The 18,898-nt window shown below is 39.2% G+C and overlaps 3 protein-coding genes across 3 annotated transcripts; all 3 read left to right on the top strand.

The window, feature by feature from the left end:
• The first annotated feature begins 36 nt into the window (after positions 1 to 36).
• Positions 37 to 3,140, top strand: LOC114921384 (GTPase IMAP family member 7-like). Its single transcript, XM_065950548.1, has 2 exons — positions 37 to 144; positions 1,395 to 3,140. Exons 1-2 carry the CDS (start codon positions 138 to 140, stop codon positions 2,459 to 2,461), a joined length of 1,074 nt encoding a protein of 357 aa, XP_065806620.1. The 5' UTR covers positions 37 to 137; the 3' UTR covers positions 2,462 to 3,140.
• A 2,999-nt stretch (positions 3,141 to 6,139) lies between these two features.
• LOC136177454 (GTPase IMAP family member 7-like) lies at positions 6,140 to 9,875 on the top strand. Its single transcript, XM_065950725.1, has 2 exons — positions 6,140 to 6,207; positions 8,133 to 9,875. Exons 1-2 carry the CDS (start codon positions 6,201 to 6,203, stop codon positions 9,110 to 9,112), a joined length of 987 nt encoding a protein of 328 aa, XP_065806797.1. The 5' UTR covers positions 6,140 to 6,200; the 3' UTR covers positions 9,113 to 9,875.
• Positions 9,876 to 11,292: 1,417 nt separating this feature from the next.
• Positions 11,293 to 17,769, top strand: LOC109999474 (tripartite motif-containing protein 16). Its single transcript, XM_020654528.3, has 7 exons — positions 11,293 to 11,572; positions 14,543 to 14,953; positions 15,041 to 15,136; positions 15,547 to 15,780; positions 16,040 to 16,202; positions 16,299 to 16,358; positions 16,697 to 17,769. The coding sequence occupies exons 1-7, from the start codon at positions 11,318 to 11,320 to the stop codon at positions 17,275 to 17,277; spliced, it is 1,800 nt and encodes a 599-aa protein (XP_020510184.2). The 5' UTR covers positions 11,293 to 11,317; the 3' UTR covers positions 17,278 to 17,769.
• The last annotated feature ends 1,129 nt before the right edge of the window (positions 17,770 to 18,898 follow it).

Genomic DNA, 18,898 nt, shown 5'->3' with positions numbered 1-18,898 from the left:
TTCCATCAGCCGGTAAACAAGTCAGACAAGTCATAGTGAGCAAGAGGTGAGTCAGAGCAGGAGAACTCAGAGTAGAGACGTGTCGCTTGTCGCTAGATCCAACTAATTTGTCTGCAAAGATTTCAACATTTGACAGCATGGACGGTAAGGACATTTTAATTGTTATATTTCAGCTTCTGAGCCCTATAAAGTACAAAATATTGTATTTTTTGTATTTGTATGTTTTTGAAGCAGGAGTATTTCACTTTTTAAAATAAGGCTGGCTCTGACACACATCAAACATTCTTGTGACAATGGGCTTGAAATATTGTTCATATATTTAATTTTTTACTGTCATGAAAAAAGGAAATCTATAGATGCAACTGCATGACTTATTAAGCAAACAGGACCATGAGCGGCAAATTGATCATTTCTAGTTTCAACTAGGCACTCTATGGTAGATCAGCACTTACCGAGTGCCCTTTGTCCAATTGACATTCCTTGGACCTCACTCACAGTTGTATAAATTAAGATTACGTCTATAAACTAATAAAATGAGTTAAGACACAAGAGTCACAGTCAATCTCGTCTCCGATGGTCTTGCATTTTTTAGCTCATAAATGGAAATGGATTTGAGTCCGTTTTACACCTATGGTTCATTTGCTCCGGTCCGAATCATGGCTGCAAAGTATTAACTTAAATCAATAAACAACAAATGAGCATAGGCTGTAGGGTCTTCAAGGTGTTTGGAAGTCAGATGAGTGATGCTTGGTCATCATCTGTACCCTGCCCCCAACTAGAGGCGAACTGGAATTGAATAATTACCTCAAGTTTGGTCTGTATCAAACATGGGGTATACAGTATATGGTATTCCATTTTTTGTTTTATTATTAGAAATCAATCAATCAATCAATCAAACTTTATTTGAATAGCATTTTTCATACAATAATATATCACAAAGTGCTTTTACATCAATATAAATCAAACAGCAACAACATGACTCCCTCCCCCACTGCTACCCCTCGATCCAAAAACTAAGGTAAAATAACTATTTTAAAACAGGTACTGACGGACTGAGGAAACACGAACATTAATTCTTAATGAGGAAACACAGGAGGTTAAAAATGTTAAAAAACTAGATGAAATGAGATTCAGTTAAAAGCTAGACTAAAAAGGTAGGTCTCTAACTTTCTATCAACACAAAAATAAACTTTAAAACAATTCTCTGTGATCTGTGTCTCAGATCTATCTACTTGAGTAAAACCATGAACCCACCACACCTATATGATTTACTTAATTCAACCTAATTGCACCTTGTGTTTAAATCTCCAGCACAATAAACCAATAGGGAAAACCCTTCAAGAACCAATGTGTGGGGACTGATGAACTGAAACAGAATTCTTATTCTCTTACAGTGCCAGCTACAAAGAGGATCGTCCTCGTTGGAAAAACGGGAGTTGGAAAGAGTAGCCTGGCTAACACCATATTTGGAGAGGCCATATTCCAAATAAATCACCTCAATGGCTTGACAAATAATTGCTCTCAAGCTGAAACCAAATCTGTCAATGGTAGAAGCATCAATCTGATCGACACTCCTGGTTTCTTCGATGCTGAAAGGTCTGAGGAAGAAAATAAGCCTGAGATGGTGAGGTGTATCACAGAGTGCGCTCCTGGGCCCCATGCTTTTCTCATTGTGCTGAAAATGGAGAAGTTCACCGAGCATGAAGGGGCCGTCATTGCAAAAATATGTGATTTTTTCTCTGAGGACGCTCTCAAATATGCTGCAGTTGTCTTCACTCACGGTGACCAGCTCCCTGAAGGAATGAAAATCGAAGAGTACGTCGAACAAAGTGGAGGTCTGAGTGATCTGGTCAAGAAGTGCGGAGGCCGGTGCCACGTCGTTGACAATAAATACTGGAAGGCCAACGAAGACGACGAATACAGAAGTAACCAGTTCCAGGTGGCAGAACTGCTCAACACCATAGATGAGATAGTGAGGGAGAACAACGGAGACTTCTACACCAATGAAATGCTACAGGAAGTAGAGAAAGCAATACAGAAAGAGGAAGCGCGCATCAAAAAGTCATCGGGAAGCATCTCACAGGAAGAGATCAGGAGGCAGGCAAAAAGCAACGTCTTTACGATCATGACAGAAAAAACACCAAAAAGGTGGATCAGAGGTTTAGTGGGTTTTGCGGTCATTGCAGGAATACTTGCTGCTGTCTCGGCTGCGTTCATCAATTTTAAAGTTGGGATGGGGACGACGGAAGCAGTTACAGAAATAATAGCAACACCTATAGCAACAGTCGTAGAAGAGATGGTAAATGTTGTTCCAGATGTGACTCCAGAAGCCAGCGTCATAGCAGAGGCAGTCGAAGATGTCATTCAACCCATTGTGGAGATTACACCAATATGGGAAGATTTCATCGACACATGGTATGCTTTGTTTGAAGGAACTCATGATCCTTGGTGTTTATTTTAATAAACACTGATGGACTTTAAGATGACATTGACATTGGTAGCTTCTGGAAGACAATTTTTTGGGGGGGCTTAGTACAGCCAGGAGTTATTAAAAAAAGCAATAAAAGACATCAGAGTTAAGACTACTTTCTATGTGCTGGTTATGGTTTACAGTCCCGCTAGCAACTTGAGACGCAAGAATTCAGTCAAAGTGACAATTGACACGTAGGACAAGATTGTTAGCTTGGATTTTTTTGCTTGTGATATAAATTAAGTCTTTGTCATATGAAAGCCAATGGGTTCCAGGATTAAACTAAACCTGATGAAATCTGCATTTTATTCTTCCGACTGTTTATTCATAATCAGTTTTCACAGATGGAAACCCTGTCAACATCATTTGGCTTGACAATTGAAAAAATATTGATTCAAAACTGAAGGTGTGGGCTTTCAACATGGTGGACGTTCAGCGGCTTACAATGAGATAACTTGGTTGCAGCAATATTAGAGCTTAAGCTACACACTCAAAGTCAGAATATGTTAGCCTCAGTTCTTATCTTTACTTGTTTTTTATCTCTCTCATTTTTATGGAAATGTTGTACCTAATCCGTGTTGTAACCTTAAAGGGTGATTACTTACTTTCTTTTATTTTTAACAGTATGTTTTGCATTTTTACATGTACAATGCAACAATAAAGCTGCTGATTGGTCACATGTCATTTCAGTTGTTTCTGTTCAAATTCACTGTAAAAGAAGTTGATGATACACATTTTCTTACGGACAATAAGTTTCACTGAAATACCAAAAGCTACAACAAATAACACACAACTGCCCTGCTGTAAATATCAACTAAAGCCCAATCTATTCCTGATCGATACACACCTGATAAAAAACATCACAGAGTTGAAAATGACTGACCTTTATCTGGAGGTGAAAATACATTTTTTGTAGCTAAATGTCTGTCTGGTTTTAAATGCCTTCAAAGGGTTAATGAAAACTGAACCTTCATGAGAGATGGCCTAAAACAAAGTTGTATGTGGCTTCTCATTTGGATTACTGACAAGGGTGGGGGGTGGGGGGGGTGTTCTTGTGGCATAGTGGTTAGTGGGTGCACCCGACATACAGTACGGAGGACATAGCAGGCAGCTAGGGCTCAAATCTGACCTCTGACCTCGTACACTGTCCTATCTCTCAATAAAGCCAAAAAAAAGTACCAACTAACTAATTAACCAACTAACTACTGAGGCTGCTCTTCTACCAAAATAATAGGGGAAATTATTTTAACAACTGACTTTTCTTCACGCTACAAAGTCAGTTCAAAAGTAAGATTTTGCAATCTGAATATTTGAACTTCACAGAAAATTGCGGTGTACATTTAGAGTTCTGTCATCATTTACAAGAAATGAGCCAGGCTTTCCTTTAAACACTAAGCCTTTACTTTCTGTTTACCGGTGCACCTGGTTCCCAGAAGCTGGGAATAGATGCTGCCAGAAAAAACAAAACACAACAAATAAATTCCTTTCAACTTGCTCTGAATCACCGGAGGCAAAATACTCTGCCCATAAGAGGAATGATAATGTGCAGCATGCAATCACCATCTAACCACTGCTTTTGATTGTCAACAGTTTCAAAAGTCACTGCACTATTGATACAAATTAAAAGAAATGATACAAAATTTAAAAAGGGCTGCACAGTGGTGCAACGGTTAGCACTGTTACCTCACAGGGAGAAGGTTCCTGGTTCAAATCCCCATCCAACAGGAGCATTTCTATGTGGAGTTTGTATGTTCTCTGGGAGCATGTGTGGAATCAGCTCAAGCCCCCCTTGACCCTGAATGGGTGAAACAGTATAGATATAGGATGAATTAATAAACACATTTTGTTTGTTTGTGATATAGGAAGGTCAACGGGAAGAAAAGACAGACCTAGAGAATTCTTGCTTGGTGTTTTGTTTGGTTGGAGTTCGCATTAGCAACCTCACCCTTGGTCATGTCAGTCTGGTTATACAACCTATTATTCTCGAGTGGAAACTGTAACCATCTTATAAATAAACCAAAAACACATTCTTTCAGTCTGTACCTTGGAAGACAAAGACACCACCCTGTACAGCCACAGAGATATGCAGCACTCACCCTCCTTTTAAATCAATTAGATTATTAAAATGTCTTTGGAATTATTTTCTATTCATTGAAGTCATGCACAATTATTTCCCATCAAGCTCCTGTTTTATTTCATACAGCACTTCAGGGGCGTCTTTGTAGCTGCAGAGGTATCCCATAGTTGCATTTTTCAATAAAGCCATTTTCACATTATGCACTCTAGAAATGTATAGAACATTTCAGGCGGGCTGCCCCTGAAATCCTACAGCTATGGTTGTTCACACATGCCCCTCACAGCGGGAGACTATCCCTGTCCAACATGAGTGAGTGTCAAAATCAGCTTGATTGAACTGTTTGACAATAACTGATCAGACCAATATATGGTTTTTGTACCAGGCTGTAAACACGTTCATTTACACTGCAAAAATTGGCTTTTTTGGCTTGGGTACGTATGTGACTTATTGTTCTTTTGGAGCCAGCCTCAAGTGGACACTGAAGCCGTTTTCACATATGCACTCCGGATAATATCTAGATATTTACAGGAGGACCGCTCCGGAGATTCTCCCTACCTAGCCGTTCACATATGCTCCTCCCAGCGGGGGACTTTTCCTGTCGGGGGGGGGGGGGTGATAGACGTAAATAAACAACGCGGAAGTAGCGGCCGAAGCAACAGAGTCCGCTACACGTTGTTATGATGAAAATATTTGCCTTTATATCAATGCTATGTGTAATCCAATGGAATGACAACATTCACAAAAGAGAGGAGAACAACATACTGACGAACAGAAAACAGAATGCAGCAGGTTCATTACGTGCACGGAGATCGTAGTGGTCGCGTGCAGACACTTTAGCCGGTCACTATATAAACGTCATTCTCTTTCCATTGGGTCAAATTGAAATCTCCGGAGTATATGCTGCCGCGTTCAGACATCAGCTCACTCGGATATTCTGCGGATAAAATACTAGGGGTCTGGCTGGAGAAACTCCGGGTAAAGTCCGTACGAAAAATGTGGTTGTTTGCGTTGACATGTAGCCTAAAGAACGTCCAGGTAGCCAAATCTCCGGAGCTTTTCAGGAGATTTCCGTACGTGTGAAAAGGGTTTCAGTGAACTGCAGGATTCTGCGCTTCCTCATTGGCTTCATTTTTCATTTTCTCACTCCTTCTTGGTCATTATGGGATTTTAAGAGTGCATATGTTTCGATCTAAGTAATCTTCTTTCACTCATATAGCGAATTTTCATTTTTTGATTCATCCCATTATTCACCCACAAATCTTATTCTGGGTCGATGTTCCTCTTGGTCTGTTTTAAAAACTTCCTATCAAAAGTCTCTTTCCTTACAGTGTAGTTTTGATATGTTTCTTTATCTTTGGAGTTATGATTTTTTATTTTACTGGTTATTTATTTACCTGACTGTTTTATTTCCAAACTTGAACTGAAGTTATCATGAAAAATAAAACTGTAATCATGCCAATATCATTTTTGAATATGGATGCGTCTTGTACAAGGCTTGTTGTTACATAAAAGATGAACAGGTGACACATTCTGTCGTCCAGGTTAGGCTAATCAACAAGTTAAACCGGTAGAAAATGAAAGAACAGTCAAACCACAACTTGAGAACAGGAGGAAAAGCTTGCAGCGAGGACATCAAGCAGCCCTGGTGTGAACATGGACGGTGAGTAGAGTTTGTTTCTTATCAATGAAGACATGGAGGAAGTTTCCAGGTGTTTTATGCAGAAAAGGTAGTGTCACCTCATTATGAGATTAGAAATATCATAGTTGAAAGAAAAAAAAGCCCCATTTTTCATTATTAAATAATAATGGTTATGCATGCATTTTGTAAGTAGCATTTTAGTGTTGCAGTGAGTCAATGGAAATTTACTTTTTGAGGCAGTTTAATTCGTTTTTAAACCTGTTTTGTATTGACGATCTTTGCAAAGAATCAATTAACTATTTCTGTCTGTTGAGCAGCTGAGTGAGTAAAGAAACTCGGCTTTTTCTGTTAATTTGCCTTTATATAATCACTGCCCTCTTGTGGCACAATTATGTAATTACACCAGGACAACGCTATGATAATTAACGTGCTGCAGCTCAGATATACATGTATTAAAACATCAATAAAAGCCAAATTTTAACAATACTTTTTAATAATGAAAATCAAAACCGTGAGAATATGTTCTTGTTAATATATCTAAAATTAAAAACGTAATATTTTAGGAAATGTAATAATATCAAATTAGGAAAAAAAAGGTTGTGGTGAAATACTGCCACCTCGTGGTCAAATTAGATATAACAAGCAGCGGAATGAGTAAACCAACACGGCTCTTTCCAATTATAACTTGCCTTTACATATAATCACCACCCTCTTGTGGTAAAATGATGTAATTACACCAGGACAACATTATGATAATTAACGTGCTGCAGCTCAGATATACATGTATTAAAACATCAATAAAAGCCAAATATTAATAACATGTTTTAATACTGAAAATGACATTGTGAGAATGTGTTTTTGTTATTTTATGTAAAATTGAATATGTAATATTTTAGGAAATGTAATTTTCTCAAATGAGGAAAAAAAGGTTGTGTGAAATACTGCCACCTCGTGGCCCAATTAGATTTGACAAGAAGCTGAGTGAGTAAACCAACACAGCTCTTTCCAGTTTTAATTCACCTTTATATAGAATCACCGCCCTCTTGTGGCCAAATTGCGTAATCTCAGCAAGGCAATAATAGATCATAACTAGACAATTCCAGCAGAAATTGTGAAGGGTGGTTGCTCTCACTGCACCTTGGACTGTGTGCTGAACCGAGTGAATGGGGTCTGTGTTATGAAAAGAGACTATATTATCCTTCCATTTAAACCTGGCGTTTTATAAAATCAGATATTGTGTAAAACTCTTTTTACTTCTTTTCGTGTTGCATTACTTACTCCCCCTTCTCACGACAATATGTTTGAAATTCCATTATTTGACATTTAAAAATGAAAATGGTCAGGCTTTTATTCTGAATTTTTTACTGTCTGAAGATGAGAGTACTTTACTTGCTGTCTGAATTCAATCCTGCTTTTATTTTGAAATAAACTAAGGACCTTCTAGTAGATCAAAGGTCACGATATAGAAAAAGGAACTTGTTTCAGATCACAAACTAAATGAAAGCAGCTCAAAGGAACTGTAACAAAGTGAAATGTTTGATGTCATCAGGTGGATTTTAAACCTTTGACATGACCATGAGCTGTCTGGGAGTTTTTTTAAATAGAAATGTGAAGTTCAAAGATGCGGCAGTGCTGTTCTTTTCCATCACTGTGACTACAGGGAGAAACTGCGGCCTATACAAGGTGCACCTAAAGGGACGACATAGCACATCATTAAAAAAAATAATTGCATTAATAATTTAATAATTAAATCAATCGGGAATAACTAGTTAACGATGACAGCCCTAATTGAAACACAGATAAATGTACATGGAACAAAGTATGAAAGACAGGTAGACAAGCTGTAATAGTTAAGGATCAAAGTCACTTTTATAACTATCATTTCGTAGCTTAAGCTCCTTCTAGCTGTGTACAGCTGACACAGAGTCATTTGTCATCTCTTCCAGTGCCGACTTCAAAGAGGATTGTCCTGCTGGGAAAATCTGGAGCAGGGAAAAGCAGCCTGGCTAACACCATACTGAGAGAGGATGAGTTCAAGATAAACCATACTCCCCTTTCTGACACAAGTCGTTGTCATGCAAAAACCAAATCTATCAGTGGAAGAAGCATCACGTTGATCGACACTCCAGGTTTCTTTGATACAGGACGGTCTGAGGCGGATATGAAGCCTGAGATAGTGAGGTGTATCACAGAGTGCGCTCCCGGGCCCCATGCTTTTCTCATTGTGCTGAAAGTGGAGAAGTTCACCGAGCAGGAGCAGGCTGTGATCACAAAAATATGCCACAGTTTCTCTGAAGATGCTCTTGAATATGCCGTCGTCGTCTTCACTCATGGTGACCAGCTCCCGGAGGGAATGAAAATCGAGGAGTATGCCAGACAGAATCAAAAACTGAGTGATCTAGTGAAGAAGTGCGGGGGCCGGTGCCACGTCGTTGACAGCAAATACTGGAAGGCTGATGAAGAAGACAGCTACAGAAGCAACAGGTTCCAGGTTGCAGAGCTTCTGAAAACACTTGACAAGATGATTGAGGTGAACAAAGGAAGATATTACACCAATGACATGCAACAATACATCGAGAGTCTGATACAGAAAGAGGAGGAGCGCATTAGACAGGAACCAGGAAACACATCACAGGAAGAGGCTAAAAACGAGGCCAAAAATTGTATCTATAAGTGGTTATTGATCAAATCAGCGGGTATTGCAACAGGGGTATTACTGGAAGTTGTGCTTGGTGTGACGATGACTCTAACAACGGGAGGAGGAAAAGCAGCAGCTGTCTCCACCGCTCTGGACGGGATGCTAAAGGGCGCTTTGAAAGGGTACAATGCAACTGAAGGGGCACAGAGTCCAGGGGAAGCCGTGCAGATGACAGCGGATGAGATATGGAAGCAGTTTGGGATGCAGGGTGATAAAAACAACAAATGAAGAATTGGCAATGAGGACAGTGAGGCAGGAGATCAACAAGTTTTAGAATAAAATAAAGAACAAATGGGACAGTACAGGAACACAATCGACTTTTAATTATACTTAATGAAGGTTTTTGTTTATATATCAATGTTCTACCAGTGTCAATAATTACCATTAATTAAAGGATTCTTGATGTAGATATGGCGTTCAAATTGGAAAAATTCCTGTAGATAAATCTGAAATGTTTCTCTACAACACTTCATCAAACACTTTTCATAACTTTGAGATGAGGATGGTTCTCTTTTTTCTGTTTTTATATCAGGGTTGGAAATTCACTTTTTACTGGTGGATTTAAAAAAAAAAAAAATCTACCAGTCACTCATTTTTTATTTTTTTTTCCTGCCACTATATTTTGTAATGACATATATAATCAAATGAAGGCTCAAAGTAACAAGCTATGTAATGAAGGAACATTATTCGACTATTACAGAAAATACTGACATGCTTGTGTGTAGTTATGATTGATTCAAAGGGTACTTCACAAGTTTTTCTTTAGTCTGTCTTTTGTTGGGCCATGCTGTCATGGATTTGAAGTCTTTCCTAATATTTCCAGTTTATACAACTTTATTCCAATCTAGGAAGTATAAAGGACATTTAGCATGATTTAGTGATGATGATGCTTCTTTTTCAAGTTTACTCCTGAAAGGTGTTTTTATGTTGATCCATGACCTTTTTAGTTTCGCTACTGCTTGTGATTTAAGTTTAATGACAATTAAAGAACAATGCACTAAAATGTTTGCTCTGTTTTGTTGTTCTATTACAGAAAATGCTTATTTAAAATGTAATTTACGATTAGAAAGTGGGATACAGCCATACATGATCAGTGGACATTACTGAAATAAATGAATAAATTCAGTGAGAATGGGGAACATTGCCATACAGTCATTTTGCATCTACTTAAAAAAATGTAATCTGTAAGTAACTGTACTTTAACTTGGGTAAAATATTCTTGTAGGCCTGCTCTTTACACTGCTACGAAAAAATCCCAGAATTCCCATCATTAGATGTTTACATTGAATGCCTCACAGGTGGGCTGTGGAAGACACGCCCAGTTAAACACAGGCCCTTTTTCAAACCAACCCCTACACCCTAACGAAGTGCACTCCATTAGAAGTCACACTCTCAGCTGAATTTTTATCTTATTTATTTTATTTACCATTTTGTACCTTTTGCACAATTTAGAACTTATAACTGTAAATATTATTTATCTTATTTTTACTTCATTTTATTTTATCTATTTTACCTTATTTTGGTTGTATTGCACCGCGGGACGGAGACAAACGCAATTTCGATTCCACTGTATGTCTGACATATTTTGAAATTGACAATAAAGTTGACTTTGACTTTGACTTTGAATGAAGTCCCCTTCATCAAGGTGTAGGGTAGACATACAGCGGCAGGCTTTGGGACAAACTTCCCTGTCTCAGACGGAAACAGGAACTGTATGTTACCATGGTTACTTAGCGGTATCTTACAGGAACGGCTTTTTTTTGTAGCTAATGCATTCTGTAAAAATATTTATGTAGCCTAGATTATTCTTCTTCTTTAGTTATATTAGTGTAGACTTATAACAAAACTATTAGACTGAGCCTACATTGTTTAATGTAATTTATAATTTAGGTTAATTTATTGTAATTTTCAGATCAGGGTGTCCTAAACTAATGCAAAGACAAGAAGACTATTGTTGAACATAAAGTGTATTTTTTTGTTGTTGAATTGAGATTTCACAAAGACATCAAAAGTAGAAAAATAAAGAATAAATATTAACAGCGAAAAGTTGTCTGCAACATGATTTAATATTCTTTTGTTTTTGCGACAGTCCCTGCAAATATGAAACACTTTACAATAAATAAACATATATTTGATCCTCAGTACACATTTGAAGTTGTTAACGTCTGTATGATGATATTAAATGTCTGTGTAACACACAGTTCCTGTTTCCACCTGAGAGAGGGACGTTTGTCCCAAAGCCTGCCGCTGTATGTCTACCCTACACCTTGATGAAGGAGACTTCATTCAGCTGAGAGTGTGACTTCTGACGGAGTGCACTTCGTCACGGAGGGGGAGGGTGTAGGGGTTGGTTTGAAAAGGGTGCCACACTCAGCCCCCCTCCCTTTTTAAGCCTCTCCGACGAAACCGAAACTTACCAGTGATTTCCATCACATGTGTCGGAAGCAGTCTGAAATGGCTGAATGTGAACAGGACCGTGGAGCGGAGTTTGACCCGAATCACTTCTGCTGTTCGGTATGTCTGGAGCCACTAAAGGACCCGGTAACAATTCCCTGTGGACATAGTTTTTGCAAAGGTTGTATTGAGGGTTTCTGGGACCAGAATGAGAAGGGAAACTGCAGCTGTCCTCAGTGCCGAGAGATCTTCAGTCCTAGGCCTGTGCTGAGGAGGAACAACATGCTGGCTGAGGTAATTAAACTGCTCATGGAGTGCTGACATCTTTTCAAATTATGATGAAAAGCTATCGAAGTAGTCTGCTTTGCCCTTTCTAATACTTTGGTGTCACTTTAAAAATATATATATTTTATATATTTTATATATTTTAAAAATATATATATTTTAAAAATATATATATTTTTAAATTATTTTATTATTATTATTATTATTATTTATTTTTATTTTTTACACTTCAAAAAAACAAAAACATTTTGTACTTCTGTCGAACTTTTATCCTTTCAGGACACGTGAAATTCGTTATTAACTTTAGGATTACCTGTTTTGGAGCAGAAGAAGTTGTTTGATTGGACAAAGTGGTGAGCTGGTGTGTTGAAAAATGAAGTCAACACTGCAGTTCCTTGAGTGCCCACTTGAGGCCCTAATGCAAAAGCCCTGCACACCCATTTTAAGTACCTACTCAATCTGTCAGTAGTCAGTACCTCCTATCCGTGCTGTATACTGTTAGTACCTACTATTCAGTAGGCAGATATTTGTTCCTACTTCATCTGATTCATTCAGTATGGAAGTGACGTCACTTACGTTTCCCGAACCGGCCGCATTCACCTGTTTTTTTGTTTTTTTTTGTTTATCTTTATTCAAGAAGAGTAATGCGCATATACAGTCAGGTAAACAAAAAACAATATTACAATGTAAATCAAGTAAAAGACAGATTAAATAACTAAATCACATAAAGCACATAAAGACAAGTACAAATGAAAGACAGTAATATACAGAATATAAAATAAACCAATAAAGACACATTTAAACAGTGAAATCATTCTTTAAATAGAGGGGGAAAGGTTTTATAATAATGCAGATATTTGTTATATTTTCTGATGTTAATTAAAAGTAGTGATTTCAGTCGGGACTCTAAATTAAGATTACATTAATCAATGCTGGTTTGTTTTGATTTGGAGGCGCGCGCACGTGACATGATGATTTACGTTTAATTTCGCACTGCATTGTGGGTGGTAAAATACAATTAATTTCCTGAACGGATGCATCCGATCCATTCTGCATGAAACCCGGAAGTTAGTATCCATACTGAAATGTTCAGTATACTGAGGCGGACCCAAAAACTGCATACTGAATGGACCACGAAAGTTCAGTCTACTGAAACTCCCTACTGAAAAGTACTGACTACTGAACTGTGACTATTTGGAAAGGGCCCATGTCTTTATCAGCACAGACTTCAGGGGAAGTGAATATATTTTTAACTAATGTGTTTTGATTATATTAAGACATAACTGGGGGCTGATATGACTTACTGGCAGGTGCATTTCAGCTGTTAGCCAAGAGGCTCCAGCTCTTTGCCTGTTTCCATGTTGACCGAAAGTTAGTTTCCAATATGGCGACCACCATCAGCTTGGTTTGCTTAAAAAAAAACCTTCACATTAAATAAAGAGAAGCACATTTACATTGAATACTGATTTAAGAAAAATAATTGAAGATTATTTTGATATAAAATGACATGGTAACAGGGTTAAAACTAGAGTAACAGGGTTGCAAAGAGTAACGGGTGAATGGATACATTACTTTAGACTATAAGTCTTGACATAAATGTAAATAATAAGCACAGGATAACAGGAACATTGTTGATGTTATTTTAGAGGTGTAAAAGAACTCTATAAAAAGGCTGTTACTCTTATTTAAGTAACAGGGCTGCAAATCTGTGCTAATGCTCAAACTTTTTCTTACTGGTAGATGCTAGCTGTACTAGCAGTTATGAGATTAAGATTAACCTTTATTGATCCCTGCAAGGGGAAATTTCATTTTTTACACTCTGTAGTCATGCAACACACACAAACAGGATCCTATGGACATGCACGAAGGGAGAGATGTCAGAGTGACAAGGTGGCCCACAGTGGGCGCTCCTGAGCTGATGGTGGGGAGGGGCTTTGGCAGTGCGCAGGAGGTGATCAGGCACCTCTACAGCTACCAGAACAACTTCCATATTTGGTCCGCACTAGGACTTGAACCGGTGACCCTCTGGTTCCCAACCCAAGTCCCTACAGACTGAGCTACTGCTGCCCAATATGCTAGCTGGCAAAGGACAATCTAAGATACATAAAGAAAAAAAATGAAATGAAATTGTCTTGCTCTGATAAAATCAGTAACAGGGTTGAGTTGGTTTCAGTGACACACTCATTGTAGGCTGAGAATGTTAGAAAAATCTGAAAAATAGAAAAGAGCACTTAAATTTGGTCTAGCCATGGTGTTAGCATATAGCTCTAAGATGTCATTTCTGCTGAATCATGTTGTTTCCTGTTCTTACTCTTCTTCTGCATTGCTTAAAGGGATACTTCACTCATTTGCATTAATCTTTGTATCAGTAGTAAACTGGTAGTATTTTTGAATGGTCGTGCATCCCGCCCTCATTTCTCCCTGAGATTGGAAGTCTTTGTATTTCTAAGTCTGAAAAGGAGCTTCCAGTGACGCAAATGTCGTCATATTGCGTCACCGGAAGCTGTTGCGGTTAGCGGGGTTAAACTACAACACTAGTTCCTCATATTAACGACCACTGAAGCTACAGACCAATCACAGATCAGTGGGTGGGAACTCACTCCCAGAATCGAAACTTAACGTCTGCCATATTGCTTGGAAGCTATGCTAACAGGCTCTATGGAGAAAGCTGATAATGGCGAAAAAATATAAATATAGTGGCGAGACGGCTGCTGCCGACAGGCCGGTCTTGTGTTTTGGCTGCTGCGGCCGCTGGCCGCTAGTTCTGAAGACTGCTAATAAAGCAATATTTCAAAAGAGGGAGTTACTTTGTACTCTGGTTACCTTTGTCATGCTGTTATTTAGTTTGGCACGCCCTCTACTGATATTACCTTATTTAAATTGTAACACCGTGTGGCCATGACACATTTTTTTAAACATCATATTATAGCAAGTCTTTATTGACCCATGTTTTGACTGTACGTATTTTATCCCCCTTAGGTTGTGGAGATGTTAAATAGAGCAAGCCCCCAGCAGGCCTCTACCTCTGGTCCTGAGTCAGCTGCTACTGCTGTGGAGGCCGCTGCTGCTGAGGCCTGTTCCAGCCCGGCAGACGTCCCCTGTGACTTCTGCTGTGGGGCCAATCCCAACAAAGCCACCATGTCGTGCCTGACGTGTGTGGTGTCTTACTGCCCGGCTCACCTCCAGCCTCACTACAGTGTTCCAGCATTGAAGACGCACCAGCTGGTCTCTTGCTCAGTCCCTCTGCAGGACAAGATATGTACGAAGCACAGCAAGCTGATGGAGGTCTACTGCCAGACTGACAGGAAGTGTATCTGCTATCTGTGTGTTATAGACGAGCACAAGAGCCATACAACCGTGTCGGTTGCTGCAGAGAGAGATCAGCAACAGGTAGAAAGAAAAAACCAAACAGAAACACAACGACTCTGTAATCAGATGTGATTCATCTTAATATCTGTTCTCAACAAATCACTACAGAAACAGCTGAGTGTGAACCAAAAGAAAGTCCAGGAGAGACGAAAGGAGGGAGAGAAGGAGCTGACAGCGCTGCTTGAAGCGCTGAAGGATTTCAAGGTTTGGAAAGCGCACATACAACACATCTTATCTGAAAGGGCCTTGAGACGCAGTTCAAAGTCCTGTTAGGACTGTTCAAAGTTAGGAGGGTTTGAATGAACAAAGTGCAGTTCTTCATTGAAATCCACACAAAAGAAACTGTACAGCAGACATAAGGTTAAAGGAGATCTAATATACTCACTTCCACCATTCATTATGGCCGTGTTGGACACCTACTGAGTAGCGTTGTGAGATGTGCAGCTCAAAAACGTCTTATTCATCCAATACTGATGTCAGTAAAATACCTCATTTTAGCCTCTGCCTGAAAGGGTTGATTTCAGCCGCTGTCTCTTTAAGGTCTTAGGTCAAAAACGTTGCTACCCAGAAAAGCCTGAAACTGAAAACAAATCGCTGTCTTTGTCCTGGAACAGAAATGTAGCCAGACTGCTGTGATGAGCAGCGACGAGATCTTTGGCGAGCTGATCTCGTCCTTTCAGAAAAGCCGCACTTTGGCCAAGCAGCAGATCTTAGCTCAGGAGAAGACGGCGGTGGCTCAGGCTGAAGGGCTGCAGCTGCAGCTGGAGGAGGAAATCAACAAGCTGAGGAAGAGGGACACGGAACTGGAACAGATGACCCATATCGACGACCACATCCACTTTATCCAGGTACTAAGTGATGTTTGCTACAGCGATAGACTGTTTAGTTTTTGTAACTTTAAATTATTATCAAAGTACAGTAAAGTCATGGTAAGGCTGCAGCTGACTCTGTTTCTGCTTGAGCACAATGCATGCTGGTAAATGTAGGCGTTGAACAGTTTGGTGAGGAGGAGAACCCAGCTTTTGACCCAGATTGGACATCCACATGAAACATGAAAAATATTCCCTTTAAATGTTTTATACTCTGAACTCTTAAAATCCACTTCAGACGTTCCAGTCGCTGTCAGCCTCCTGTGAATCTCCAGACTTGGCAAACTCTTTTCCTGTCCGCTCCAAACGTACATTCAGAACTGTGACGGACTGCATGTCTAAGCTGAAGGTGGACGTGGAGGACCTGTTGAAGGACAGGTTGACCAGCATCTCTGCCGTAGGTCAGTCAAAGAGGAACAGAAATATGTAAAAATACAGAGTTATCAAGTGTAATTGAAGTCGTGTGGTATTCATGTTATTTTCCTTTCTGTTGTTAGTGTCTACTGTAAATGTTTTGAAGCAACCTGAGCCAAAGACCAGACAAGAGTTTTTACACTGTGAGTATCATTTTTGATATTTCTGTGGAATTCCATGAAAAAGTTGGACCATCATGAAAAACTGAGATTTGAAACGTCAAATCATGTTGGGGCTCCGAATAGCCGAACAGTTATGTCCCGGCCATATGTACAGAGGCTATAGTCCTCATCGCAGCTGCCATGGGTTTGAATCCGATCTCGGCCCTTTGCTGCATGTCACCCCCCCCCCCCCCCCCCTCTCTCCTCCCCACATGTCCTGTCTCTTCAGCTGTCCTATCTAATAAAGGCAAAAAGGCCCAAAAAAACATCTATTAAAAAAAGGATAATGTAAATATTGTCTCCCTCTTTTCTCTCGTCAGATTGCTGTCCTCTAAAGCTGGATGAGAAGTCCGTCTCCCCCAAGATGTCCCTTTCACAAGAAAACCTGCGGGCAACGTGTAAAACACAGCAGACGCTGTCTTATGATGGATGTTATAACAGTTACAATAATTCTGTATATATAACAAACAGGATCACAGGTACAGAGCAGATGTGGTGCAGAGAGGGTTTGACAGATCGATGTTATTGGGAGGTCGGTTTTAATGGTTACACTTGGTGTGTGGCGGTGTCTTACAAAGACAACAGCCCAACGCCAACATTTAACTCTGAGTTTGGTAAAGACAACCGGTCGTGGAGTTTAGTGTGCTCCAAAAATGGTTCATCCTTCAAGCACAACAATGTAAGCAGGAACGTGCCAGGCTCTCAATACACTAACATCGGAGTGTACCTGGATTGTCTAGAAGGTATTCTGTCCTTTTATGCCGTTTCTGGCACGTCGATGACTTTGCTCCACAAAGAAGAAACCACCTTCTCTGAACCTCTCTACCCTTGCATCGGGTTCAAGGATGATGGGTCTCAGAAAGGCAAAGCTTATTATGCACATCTGATTAAGATATGGTGACACGCTTCATTTTGGCACCACTGCTGATCAGGCTGTCGTAAACCATGTTCACATGCTGGCTATTTCCTGTGACATCATGTTTAGGGTTGGAAGCTCAAACGCTGCTTTGTCAGATTCATCATTTCCGCAGCTAAAAATACAAAGTCACAGTCCAGCCGTCAAATCAACAAAACATGGCGCACGGGAAAATACATACCAAAAAGACGTCTTTTTTACGAGCTAAGTGCTTACATTACATTTGTTTTCTAAAAGAGTTTCTTTGTTCCTTTCAGTGGCTGTTGTCTTTCCCCATGTTGAAATAATTAAACAGTTCATTTTTCTGTGTTGTAAAAAAAACCACTGTGTGGTTTTCCAATGTTTTAAAAGTATTGTCTTGAAGCTAAGTGAGGAAGATCAGAATGTTCCAGCTTTGTGTTTCTTTCTGACTTTTTGTCGTATCAAGTAACGCGAACGGTAATCCATTTGTTGAATAAAAATAAACTATTAAATTCACTTGCTTCCGCAGCTCATTTCTTTTCCTTCAGTTTTTCATTGGTCTCTGGGTAAAACACTTCAAGGCAGACGAGTGGAAACAGTCTGTGTAGAGCAGTGGTGTCCAAATTTTTATTTCTTGCGGGCTTTGTAGATCAGAATCAAAAGACTCGCTAAATAAACCCTTTAATGAAAGGAAATCAAATATTTTGATTTCTTCGTTCCACTATTTGTTTTTATTTCTCAGAATCAAGCCTGTAACGTGGTTCATTTTTTTTTTTTTTTTTTTTGGAAAAGCTTTCTGCATGTAGCTCAGGTCATTAAATGGTTAAATAACAGTCCGCTTGTTTGCAAAAACTTAGCATATGTTTTTTTTTTCATAGTTTACAAAAAAAATGTGGAAAATAGTAAAAGCTGTAGATTTAAAAACAACAACATACATGTTACTGAACATTTTCTATTTTAGGAACTTTGTTCAGCCCTTGTTAACATGAAAAAGAAAAATAAGATAATGTGCCAATCTTAATCAAGGCCTCGGGCCAAAATCTTCTGATTCTTCAGCCTCGTGTCAGTACGCTGTGATCCATCACTGCAATGCTGTTTGGAAGATTGGTTACCGACTACATCCTGTGTTTGGGAGTTAACCCTTTACAAACCAAATTATTTACAGCATTATTCGTAAAAGTCCTGGGGGTGAGAGTTTAATTTTCCATCACGTCATCCTCTCTTTATTGACGCTGGTTGTGGAGTTGCAGTAAAATTAAGAATATTTTATCACATTACAAACCTTGAATTTTTTGTTTTTCCGCTCATTAAAGAACAGATGCATCATAAATCAGAAATAATTAGTCAGTGTGTGTTTTTGCTTTCTGTACTTTTGGCCCTCGGGCCGCACTTTGGACACCCCTGGTGTAGAGTCTGTCAAAATAGTCATTAACTTTAGTTGTATCACATACTTAATACCATCAATCAGTCTGTGAAAAGGAATTCCCCCATGGGGACAATAAAGTCCAAAACGTATTTTCTATTTGGTGTTATTAAAAAAATAACGTGCCGTGATGATTTCTGTGCTCGATGCTCAGCCAACTGTCTCCTTTCACTTAAGGTCAGATGGAAATACAGTAGCCATAAAGGACAACCTTTTGTTCCT

The sequence above is a fragment of the Labrus bergylta genome, chromosome 22 (assembly GCF_963930695.1).
Source record: "Labrus bergylta chromosome 22, fLabBer1.1, whole genome shotgun sequence".
NCBI lineage: Eukaryota > Metazoa > Chordata > Actinopteri > Labriformes > Labridae > Labrus > Labrus bergylta.
The sequence above is the reverse complement of the archived record's forward strand: the minus strand, read 5'-3'. Positions and strand labels throughout refer to the sequence as shown.

Bases quoted from the DNA above. Each gene is read 5' to 3' on its own strand.
- LOC109999474 (XM_020654528.3), top strand. From the start codon at position 11,318: ATGTGTCGGAAGCAGTCTGAAATGGCTGAATGTGAACAGGACCGTGGA. The intron at 11,573-14,542 runs GTAATTAAACTG...TATCCCCCTTAG, and splicing joins GGAACAACATGCTGGCTGAG to GTTGTGGAGATGTTAAATAG. The intron at 16,359-16,696 runs GTGAGTATCATT...TTCTCTCGTCAG, and splicing joins CAGACAAGAGTTTTTACACT to ATTGCTGTCCTCTAAAGCTG.